The sequence below is a fragment of the Mchenga conophoros genome, linkage group LG4, assembly GCF_057382185.1.
Source record: "Mchenga conophoros isolate Kocher_MC1m ecotype Shallow Benthic linkage group LG4, M_conophoros_male_GT1.1, whole genome shotgun sequence".
Lineage (NCBI taxonomy): Eukaryota > Metazoa > Chordata > Actinopteri > Cichliformes > Cichlidae > Mchenga > Mchenga conophoros.
This window is the reverse complement of record NC_140529.1, coordinates 28,104,036-28,116,269: the sequence shown is the minus strand read 5'-3', so window position 1 is coordinate 28,116,269 and position 12,234 is coordinate 28,104,036. Positions and strand designations below refer to the sequence as shown.

Below are 12,234 nucleotides of genomic sequence, written 5' to 3'. Positions count from 1 at the left end.
TTGATGAGTTTCCTTCTCCTTTCTCTGTGTTTATGTGCGTGCGTGCGTGTGTGTAGGCGCGTGTGTGTGTGTGTGTGTGTGTGTGTTCTTAGAAATCTGTAAAGATCTTGTGTGTGTCGTTTCTTTGTGTCTATTTTTCAGGACAACCAAGAATGGAAGAACAGTGTCAACAGAAGTCTTCCATCTTCTTTGTTTTTAGTCTTTTTTTTTTGCAGCATTGAAGAAGTTTCATTCCCCTCTCTCACTCTCACTCACTCTCTCTCTCGTTTTCTCTCTACATGTACTGCATCATTTCCCTCCTGTTCTGAAAAACATACACAGTGGTGCATTTATAATATTGTGTTTAGCACAACAACTTTTTAAGGACTGCAGTCTCACACTTGCATGAAGAGCTGAGCTTCTGCAGTCAGTAGAAACCTGGAACGTGGAAAAACTCTGTATATTTGAATTCTGGTGTCCTCATCTACCCCCTGCAGCGGTTTCACAGAGAGGATGAAAGCTCTGGATGCTCTGTGGCCAGTGTCAGCCTCCCCTAACCTTGGAGCTAATGATTGCACTCACAGTTGGTGGCAGGCATGTAACGTGCCTTTTTTTTTTTCTTTTTTTTGGTCCCTGCCCCAGCATCACAAAACTTGCACTAGTTTCTTTCCCTTGTTTACCCCTCTAGGCTGAAAGTGGCTTCCACTCCCCAGGTCTTCGTGGAGATTGTTTGTCCAGTTTGATCTTGGCATATGATGATAAATGATCATGTGGCTGCTGATGCTGATGCCGCCTCTGCCAAGGTGCATCCCCCACACAGCTAAGGCAACCGCTGCTATCACTCTTTTTTCTTTTCTATTCTGTTTGTCTTTGTAAAACTCTCTTTCTCTCTCTTTTACCCTCTCTCTTGCTATCGCTTTTTTCCCCTATCTTTACGGACAACCCGGTGAGGTGTCGTGACAATTTCACAACGCTCCCCGAGGACTTTCCACGACACATACATGACAATCACGCTCACAGCGGGGATCCACCAGCCATGTGGCTTTTGACACGCGTCTTTCTCGAGACATTAGAAGAACAACTCTCACGGCACTGGTGCCTCAGCAAACATGGAGAGAAGCTGAGTGCTGTAATGTGAAAGGCGGAGCTGAAATTTTTGCTTGCTTCTCCAATAGTCTCCAGCTGCTCGTGAACCTCCCTCAACACCCCAACACAAGCAGACTCCTACCAGCGTCATGGATATTGAGGGAACCACGCCTTACCTGCCCGTGTCAGCTAAGGCCTCAGTGTGACTCAACACACCAATCTATTGATTTGTGTGTGATGAGCCCGCTGTAGATATTTCTCTCATCTCTCTTTTGTGTCTGCCCTTTTTTATTTTCCCTCCCCTCCCCCCCGACTGTGCCTCTCGGTTCCTCTCTGTGTTTCTCAGGCGTTACACTCTGTCAAGCCCTCCCTTTCCCCTGTTGTTTGTTCTTTTTTTCTTTGATGAGCCAGTCTCGGCCAGGCAAGCCAGCAGCTCCCCATTGATTAGATGGTCGATGGGTTGAGTGTTTTTGCTGGCTTCTATAGCAGGCATCCTGACTCTGTAAATTGAGCAAAGCCAAAAGCACCGCTTTCTGTAGATCAAGGGACCGCTCTAATGTCAACACAAACTGCGCTTGGAGAGAGTGGAAGAGAGACAGAGATTCAACGATCTCTCCAAAGATAACCGGTCACAGATAGAGGCATATTCATCACCATCTCCCATTTCTCTATCTATTTCTCTGCCTTCTCTGCTCCTTGCTTATTTCCACAGCAGAAGACGACTGTTGCACAAAGACGCCCGTCTCACTTTCTCTCTCCGCCAGGTTTCTGAAGCTGCACGAGGGCACGAGGGAAAGCAGGGCTGCAGAGAGGGAGCGGTGTAGCAATAAGATGGGTGGAGGTGGGGTCGAGAGTTTGTGGTTGGGGGTGGATTGTGTTGTTGGGGGATTATTGATAAATCTGAAATGAAATGGAAATGGATTTCAACCCAGGTCAGGCCATTTTCCCCTTCTCATTTTCCATTTGAGCCATCCTTTCTCTGAGTAGCCAACCATAACACAGACAGATAACTTGCTTTAAAAAAAACAAACAAAAAAAAAACAAAAGAGAGAGAGAGAAAGGACAGCGCTTTATTTAATCTCAATTTTCTCTTTTTTCCTGCACCTGTTTTTTCTTTCATTCCCTTTACTTTCCCCCCCTCTCTCTCTCTCTCTCTCTCTCCTTCTTACTGTCTTTCTCTTGTCTTTCTATCTCCTTCTGTCTCCTTCTTTCTCCTTTTTTCCGATGCTTGAATAGAAGTGGATCAAAAAGGTAAAGACCACAATGAACATAACAACCACAGCTCGCCCCTTTCTCCCTCCTCCTCCTCCTCCCTTGTCTCCCTTCCTCCCCCATATTCCCTCCTAACCCAGCACCTTGTGTAGTGGTCATGTTTGATGTTGATATCCCTCCCTTTTCTTTCTCGATCTCTAATCGTCTCCTTTGCTCCTCTCTTTCTATCTCTCTTTGACTTGTAACCAAAACTCTAAAGTCCTTCTAGATTTCCTCCTTGGTTCTGATGACACCAGCCTGACCTGCACTCATGCACACACAAACACATGCACACACAAACACACACACACACAAACGAAAAGAAGCATCACAGAAGGTCAGTCCCGTATCTAAGAGAGATAAACGAGAATTTAACATCATTCCTTTCCTGTATGAAGAAGCACATCTCAGCCTAAATGTACAGACAACATGCATCTGTGTCATTTCATGGATGGCATATTTTCCTCTTTTCCCATCCTTTTTAGAAACCATATTTCATATTCACTCTGTTGCCTCACACGCCTGACAATAGAACTGTCTCATTATTCAAATCTCATATATTCGCATTTCGCAAGTAGCTGTTCACTCATTTCGATATTTCAGTGCATCTGTCCCTACAGATCTGAGAGAAAAAAAACACGTTCTCCTCTTTCTCTTCACATTATTCAGCTGCTCTTTTTTTCCCATGCTTTATCTCTTGCCTTCTTTTTTTTAGTTTCTCAGGACAGATTCAAAGTTTGCTGTTGTTGAAATCTTAAAGCAAAACAAACAAACAAACAAAACAAATCTGTTAAGATAACAAAGTAACTTGGCAAAGTTGCTGTCAGATCATTGCCTCAGTGTCCCATTTCCAGGTACTTCAGTGTCCTTCTCCCATTTTTCTCTGCTCATTTTTATTTAATCACGTTTCCATTAACTCCTCTTCTCTCACTACCCCTTACTTATAACACATTTTCTCCATTGTGTTTCTCACCCTTCCTTTCTCTTGTTCTCTTCCCACTGCTTGGTTTATCTCTCAGATCACATCTGACCATCACAGGCAGCTGCAGGCTCTTTTATCTTGTCTTACACTGCTCTTCCTCCTCTTCTCTCTCCCCTCTCTACCTCTTTGCAGACTTTATCCCCGCCACCTCTCTGTTTTCTTTATTGCACATGCACAATAAACTTGTCTTGCCCTCCCCTCCTCCCCTCCTCCACCAGTACATGTCCACATCAGTCCATCCCTTCCATCCACTTCCTTATGTGTTCAAGGAGAGGGGAGGAGATGGTGGAGGGAGGTGTATCCCCCGTAGGGAGGGCTTCGGCTTCTCGTAATGGCTTCTCTGATGCAGCCGGGCCTTGCCGCAAGCTCTCTTAAAAAGCCCCAATCAGCATGGCCAGGAGCCACAATCAGAAGCTACTAAAAAGCAAAGATAGACCTGGCAGGGCACACATCAGGTAGAGAGCAGTTTCCATGAGGCTGTACCCTCCCCCCGCTCTCAGGTCCCCACCCTTCTCAGCACTCTCTGAAACCCTACTTACATCTGTCTCAGCCGTTTCCCTGCCTGGCACCGTATCTGGATCCATATGTTGGAGGAATTAACTCCTTTAGAGGTTACCATTACCTGGTTTATGGACTCCTTTGTCTGTTGTGTCTGTGGTTTTCATTAGCATAGATCATTGTCACATTTTTCTCTCACCGCAAGCAGCCATTTTAGCTCAGTCTGCTGCTTGCAGTGGAATAGAAAGCATCAAAACCCCCCTCCTCCTGCTTCCACCTCAACCAACTGGTTCTATTTATTTACTGCTCTCCTTCCCACTAACACTTAAATACATAACCCTTTCCCCTGTCTGCCCTCCTACCCATGTCCACTTTATCCATCTCTTCCTTTCTCTGTGCGTGGCTGAAGTAATATTCCAAAGTTGTGTTTTGCCCATGTCTGTCACAAATAATCTTTACTGATTCATCCGCTGATTGACAGATTGGGTTCTTGGGTTGATGACTTGTATCTCTTGGTGTTGATGCCACTGTTCAATGAATGTCCACCACACTGTCAACCTACCTATTATGAGGCAATTTTATGACTGTGTCGGCATTAGCCGCCTCTCCCCTCCTATCATTCCCTCTGTCTCTTTTCTCATCCTTTTTGCTGACAGTCGAGCAGCCCAACAACCCACGTCATTGTAGTATTTCCTTTATGACAGGACCAAACTACTGTCTTTTCTTACCCCCAGTTTGTTTGCTGATAAAGGAAAAGAAGCAGTTAAAGGAAGCAGTGTTAGACTGCTGAGCAGTATCCCAGTATCACCGTGGAGGGTGGAGTTGGAGACCATCTGAGGACAGAACCATTACTTACACAAACAACCCTACATGTGACTTAGAGAAGTGAGAGGGAATGAGTGGGAAACCACTGCATTGTGTGACAGGAAAAATACAAAGAATGGCTGTGAATGGCAAAAGGGAGGAAAAGTGGTTGCTATAGAGACGATGAGTCAGGCAGCATCCCCTCATTAGGAATGACCCACCACACACAAGCACGGTCATGTGACCGTGGCAGCGCAGACACTCTTTTCAGTGGCACAGGGAGAAGATTGCGAGGATTGACTGTATATGTAGAAGCCATTGCATTGTTAGAGCCAAAGAACAGAGACGTGAGTGAGTGAAGCAGCTGGTCATGAATACAAAACACAGCGGCTGGTTTCAGGGCTGTTAGGGAGAGACAGTGTGTCTAGGAGACCTGATTCAGAGCAGAGGGAGGGTGAGGGTAGGTAGCAGGCTCGGTTAATGTTTCAGCTGTGCAGGCTTGTTGTTTCCTTACCTCTCAAGCCTCAGTCAGCTTGTTCTGGGTATGCCCCTCTGTTTTCTACAGTATCTGCTGCCTGTATCCTTTGCAACCTCGTCCTGATCAACTTTCCTGTCACTCAGTGTCAGCTTCACGCCATAGAAAAGACTTTGCTTTCAGTGGGTGCTATCTCTTGCTGTAGCCCTCTTTTGGTCTCAGTGAAGGGTATTCTCTGGGGTGAATGTTTGGGTTGATAAAGGTTCAGTTTGATACCTGCCTCTTCAACTGTCTGGATAGTGTGTACCTGCATGCATTTTTCTGAGAGCGTGTGTGTCCTCAAGCTTCATGTCTGTGTATGCTTGTTGTTGCTGTACTGTGTTTTTACTCCCAAAACCTTACGCCCCTTATAGTCTAAAAGGAAGCGGAAACACAAGGCGAGCCCCTCCCTTCTCTTTCCTTATTTTTCTCTTCTCTCTGTCACTATTTGTCACTCCTCAGCAAATTAACTCACTCCTAATTCTCATTTCACAGGAAATAACCTATTTACTCTCTCTTACTCCACTCTCTTCTTGTTTGCACACACAGAACACGCTCGCATCCTTCTTCACACTTCTTCTCTCTTTGTGCTTCTTTCTTTCTCTCTCAACATGCATGCCCACCCACACAAGCACACGGACATCCACATACACACTGAGACACATCTACAAACACTTATGGGCTAATGAATGCACCAACATACCATCAGGAGACTCACTGCACTGCACACTCATGCGCACACACTAACTCTTAAAGCCCATTAACTTGTCCAGCATGGATGCGGGTTACCATGCCATGCTCCATCCTGCCCCCTGCTGCCTATTTACTGCACCTGCCAGTAACAGGTGGGGGATTCAATTAGAGCAGCACGCTCTCAGCAGTCAGTCCTGTGAGCACGCCATGACTGTGGACTGGACTGGGCAAAGGCTTGGGCTAGCAGAGCCAGCACAGCCCTCAGATCCCTCTAGGTAAAATAAATATAGATATATATAGTGGGAATAAAAGCACCCACAAGGACACCACTTAAGAAACAGCTGCCAACTATTGGCAGGGGGTGTTTAGATCATCAAAGTCAGACATTAACCATCACCATGACGCTGTCACATCGAGCGTTGAAACAGCATGCTTAAGACAACGAAAATGAAAAGTCTAAATTTAGCCTAAAGCTGTCAGCGTTCACTTTTAATTGTGTTAACAGTCGATCACAAATGGGTGAGAGACACTAATGGGAGAAATTCACTGTCATTTTCAGGAAAGTTGCGGAGCTTTCATCACTTTACACTCTAGCCTCATATTGACATGTAACAGCTGACCTGTGCCTCCACGGGAAAGGGATTATGGAGATAAATAGTCAGTTATTACAGCAGCATTTCCTAGTATGTGCGGTGGTAATTGGCACGCTAGAGTATGATAGCTACAGCCTGGGTTTTAATCCTGATAAGGTAAGTTTCATTAGCCATCTGGCTAGTTTATAGGGTAAAGAAGTGGTTTTGTCTTCGCTGCCTAGTGACTTCATTGGGATAATCATGACTCCAAGATTTCCATCCTCACCCAAACAAGAATTAATCTATTTATCTCACATAATCCCAGATGGCTCTACTACAGCTAACCTGATCTAGCCAGACTAGGATAATACCTAATCTCAAGACTTATGCCTAATGCTTATTGCCTAATGCCTAATACCTCATTCAAACTGTGGACATAATAGCCTATTGTACTATACTCTACAGCTAGATTTTTGCTGCTCTGGCTCCCAGCTGCTACAATTCCCCTTCACAGTTAAAAGGAGCGAGAGAAAGGGAGGCAGAGCAAAAGAGGCAGAAAAAGCTGGTAAACAGGAGAGCAGTCGGAAAGGCTGAGAAGCGCAGGCCAGAGTTAATGAAGCCCCCTAGGCAGGGTTTGCAGGGTGTGAAGCGTGGCCACTGTTTTTGTTTGCCCTGTGAGTGTGTGAATGGGTGCGTGTATATGTGTACCTCATGGCCTGTGTATACAGCCTAAAGGCCCTTGAAGAGCCCCTTTGACACTGAGCCCACCCAACAGTCAGTTCATTAGAATAAACTGACGCACACTGATTGTACAACAAAGCAGCAAAAGAGTGGAACGTGGAGGAGGAAAGCAAAGAATGACAGTCAGAGAGAGACACTCTCTGCTGAGCTGCAGTGTTATTGGGGTGATGAGTCCAAAAGAAAATAGACTACTGCCAATTTACCCCATGGCTGGAAGGTTAGGTGCAATAATGAGCAGAATCACATAGTATTTTTGGGAGAACACTTTGGTGGGCACAATTTATTGAGAGTAAATTGTATTGCAGACAGTAGCTATATTGGAGACATAAATGATTCTTGTTCTTCTCTGTCTGTTACCTGCAAGTAATAAAGCCAGCCGTGACTCATCTCCACATAAGTCATCTTCAACCAAAGCTCCAATCTCAAACCTTTCATTACTGTCTATCTGGGATTTTAATATGAATGCTTGTATAACAACGGATTAAATTCAAATACAAGAGAGGTCAAAGCTGGTATTCACAGGTTGTATACCAAAAATGCTAATATGTAATGTGCAACAGAAAACAGTTGGTTGACATTTAACATTTATGATGTTAATTCGCTGTTAAAGCCAGCGCAATTTGATGATAGCAGCAAAGGTGGTTTGTGTACCAATATACACTGACTCAACAGCATAAATCCAGTAACTAAGATATATTTAGTCTTAGCTCTTGCTCTGTCCATCCATCCATCCATCCACCCACCCATCCACCCAGAATCAGTGTTATCTTGTGACGTTATTTAAATTCCATCCACCCCCATTAACTTGTGTCACTCAGTCAAGTGACAGCCCAACACATGTGCTGCTTCTGTGTGACTATAAAGCTGTTACCCTGTGGAATCCAAAAATTATAATTTGGCCTCATTCTGTCATATATATATATATATATATATATATATATATATATATATATATATATATATATATATATATATATATATATATATATATATATATATATATATATATATATCAGAAAGGGGTTTATTGCCAAATGTTGAGCAGGTTTACAACATATATATATATCTCCAATATATTTATTGGATAAGGGACTATGAGTCATTACACATTTACATTGTCCTCTGCTCGACTGCGCCTTCAATTTCACTGTAATATGGCAACAGGGATGGATGCTTGCATGTCTTTTAATACTTACTTCTCTATTAGGTCATCCTTTCTGTAACAGTAGAGACTAGGCTTACATGTTTGTTTTTCTTTGTCCTTTATTTTACCTTGAGGCAGAGTTGTTCCTGGCTTTGTTTATGGGTCACCTACATGCAGAGCCTTCCTTAATAGAGTTTATTTCTCTATTTACAGTACCATTGCACTTTTAAGGGGATGTCCTACTTGTGCATAGCTGTTTTTCCCTCCACACTCATTTTTATCTACTCCGATGATATTTTACCCTTCGCAGCCTTTGTTTGAAAATATTTTGGAGCACAGTGCCAGATTAACCATTGCTCTCAAAAATATTTTGCATATTTCAGTCACCCACATTCATATTTGCAAAGCAAACACCTCAGGCATCAGTACTTTCTAGCAAACATTTTGGTTTGACAGTGGAGCATGACAAGCTTCCCTCTTGTGAAGAGTCTGTATTCAGTGTTTGTTTATGCCTGAGTTTGATTAGATTTGTGTTTGGCTGCCAGTCTCAATCCCTGTTGGACCTCTCAGACAGAACAGGCTAATTCCTAAGTGGTCCAGCACCACAGAGCACCATCCACTATCAACAGCAGTATGACAGAAAGCAGAAAGAGACGGCTGGATTTCCAGAAGCCTGAAGTAACTCCTCCATCTTACTGTTGTGATTCCCCTCCTGCACCAGACTCCATGCAATATTCAAGACAGTTTGAGCCTCGTCTGATCCATCACTCTAACAGTCACTGTGTGACAGTGCCTGTATGGCTTGTGGGTGTGTGCGTGCATGTTGTGCACCATCCTTGTGTGAATTCCAGTGTCTGTCTGGTATCCATGGGCTCTTTATGTCATCTGTTCCGAGTCCAGTTAGGCCTAAGATGTGTTAAGTCTTTAGGTGACCAACCAGTGTCCGGTTCTGTTGTAACCCCAAGCCAAAGAGACTTCATAAATAAACCAGTGGGGAAATGTGGCAGGCTCGTCAGATGTTTTATTCTGTAGTTCCACCAACATTCTCACTCTCTTGCCCTCATGCTTTTTTGTTTTCTATTGCTGTGATGTCACTGTGCCGAGGATGCCAGCAGCTTTCCTCATAGATAACCAGACACTCCCATTGGTCCCAGGGTGCTCTCGCCATCCAGCAGGATAACACAGCATCAACCAGCTAATTTATAGCAGTCCCCTGTGGGTGACCTCCACCTGCCTGAAATAGACTTCCTCAGTGTGTGTGTGTTTGTGTGCACTTGTTTGTGTATGGATGGTGTGCAGGGGTTCCACTTGTTTTTGTTTGCGTGTACTTGCCCGTGTGGAATAGACTTTGTGTATGTATTTGTTTGTGTGGAATATTTGTGAGTGGGTGATGTTGAGTTGCAGTTGCAGAGGAAGGGGAGGCCTAGCCAACCTCACATCTTTACCCAAGGATACTTTTTTTGTTCTTTGAGGTATTACTCTTGACTGAGATCCAAATTTGAGTCCTAAGAAAACAAACTCCACAATTACTGTTTTACCACCCAGTGGCAGAGCAAAGAAACAGAGGCCTTTGGAATAGAAAATGCACAATCAAATAAAAAGTAGGCCAAGATAAATTAGATTAGAGACTACATTTAAACTGCGGCGGCAGCCAGAAATCTCCCATTTATCATATCCAAATGGTTTCCAACCACAATGCTGAAGTTCTACAAACGAGCTTTTATGTTTTCCTTCATTTTAAATCTGATAATGTACCTCACCTTACTCCCCTTTTCCCATCTCTCCATTCTCCCCCTACTCTTTGTCTCCTTTTTAATTCTCAACTTATTTTTATCTCCTCATATCTTTCTCTCGACCCCTCCATGTCTTTTTCTCCTGTTCTATTTTCAATGGTCTTTGGCCTTTTCCCATTTCCTCTCTCCCACCCCTCCCACTGCCTTGATATCTTTTATTTCTTTCAATGCTGTTTTCATTTTCTGTCTCTTCCTTTTATTCCCTCTTCTCCTCCTCTCTGCACCAATGCTTCTCTACTGCTCCAGTATTTGTGTGTCCGGGGACACTGCTGCGGGTGCAGGTGCCCAGCTCTCAGCAGGAGGCAGAGCATCAGGCGGGGGCATGGTGTAAGGACCCGCTACAGTCAGGGGACCGTCTGTACGTCATGCCCTGGACCCCCTATCGCACCGACATGCTGTATGAGTATGCCTCCTGGGAAGACTTCAAACAGAGCCGAGCCACCACCACCTACAAGTGAGTGCGCCTCCCACTGTCTTGGATGATCAAATGGCATCTGCTGCGGTATCGATTTATTGGCTTTTGATGTGGATATGGATGGCGATAGCAGAATGCTCTTATTGTGGTGTCTGTGTGCCTGCCATTAGCCATCTTGGGGGCATCGCCATGCACAATGGAGAATTGGAGAAGTGATTTCTTCATCTGGATTCTGTCTCAACAGGTTACCCAACAGAGTTGACGGCACGGGGTTTGTTGTGTACGATGGGGCGGTGTTTTACAACAAAGAACGCACACGAAACATAGTCAAGTATGACCTACGTACGCGCATCAAGAGTGGAGAGGCGATTGTCACAAACGCCAACTATCATGACACTTCACCTTACCGCTGGGGAGGAAAGTCAGACATTGACCTGGCTGTGGATGAGAATGGCCTGTGGGTTATTTACGCCACTGAATCGAACAACGGACGACTGGTGGTCAGCCAGGTGGGAGAGCAGTTTGCACAGAAGGGGATGAGGTGTGGATTATAAATGCGGGAGTGGATTATGTTAAAATCTCATCTGACTAGTCAGGCAAAAGGTCATATGTCACACTTGAATTGAGATTACACAAGTGCACTGACAAATAAGATTAAAGAGATGTTGTTGGCCCCCAAAAATGAATCACAAAAACATCATCTGCAAAAGGTTAGGCTGAATTTCAAATCCAATTGTGAGAAAGAATAATCCCCTCCAGCATGGTAAATATTTCATTTATTTTGTAGTTGCCCCGCAGTGTTGGATTTAATAACTTACAATCAAAAAACTGTGGGAATGATTTAGAATTGTTTTCTGCACTTTAAACATATAATACTCTTCATCCTCTGTAATACAAAGTCACATTACTTTGCCCTGCTCACTCTGCAGCCTCAAAATGTGACCGTAAACGTGAAGCATTCGTATTTTAATGCCAGTTGCTTCTTTGTTTCTCAGCCAACAAAACCGCAATCAGGCAGAAAGTTCCTATATAAACAGGGTATAAAATTAATGTGTAGCTCAGATAGTCGTGTCTCATTTATTATCACTATCTTTGACCTTACCAGGAAATTGTTTTTCAAAGCGTATATGTTAAACTATCAATCTGAAATATCAAACCCTGCATGAGCTATTACAGAGTAATGGAGTGACAAAGTAGCAAACAAGAAAGCGATAACTTTCAACAGAAATAAATGCTTTATTTTGTGGGGAGTTTTGCTATTTATTACAACGTTTTGAAAAAAAAAAGCCAGACGAGGAGTATATATATAATTTTACCTGTTATTTTGAGTACTGAGTCGTATTTAAGAGGGTTTTTTAAAAAAAACAACTCAAACACAGTACCTAATACAAGGGGAAAAAAATATTAGTTTAAGAGGGCATGGGGAGCTTTTTTTCAAAATCAAGCTGGGCTTTGGATGCACTGATCCAACTTCTTCCATTTCTAATCTGATGCCTTGTACCAAGCTAATCCCAGTGCTATATTAGTAATCTGTATTCCTCACTATAAGGAAGAGACTGGGAATTATTCTTATGTAAACATCAAGGTCAACTTAAAACAGCTTGCCTAAAATAATAAAATCTAACTGATTTACTGAATTGTTTGTATTTATTAGTGAAATCAGAAATGCCAAAAAAAAACCCACAATAAATTTCCTTTTATTTGAACATAAGAGTAATTAAGCTACTACGTATTGCTGTCATTCACAGCTGAGCTCCTTTCT

At 43.5% G+C, this 12,234-nt stretch overlaps 1 protein-coding gene across 3 annotated transcripts in view; it reads left to right on the top strand.

Moving 5' to 3' along the window:
• adgrl1a (adhesion G protein-coupled receptor L1a) overlaps window positions 1-12,234 on the top strand; it is a 116,208-nt gene that overhangs the window by 81,693 nt on the left and 22,281 nt on the right. For 2 of the 3 annotated variants that reach the window (XM_085271496.1, XM_085271495.1), the window contains exons 5-6: window positions 10,304-10,511; window positions 10,717-10,981. In XM_085271496.1, the coding sequence (XP_085127622.1) occupies window positions 10,304-10,511; window positions 10,717-10,981 (473 nt within the window). Of the gene's footprint in view, window positions 1-1,950; window positions 2,317-10,303; window positions 10,512-10,716; window positions 10,982-12,234 lie in introns of those variants that run through there. The other variant, XM_085271497.1, reaches the window with a different exon arrangement.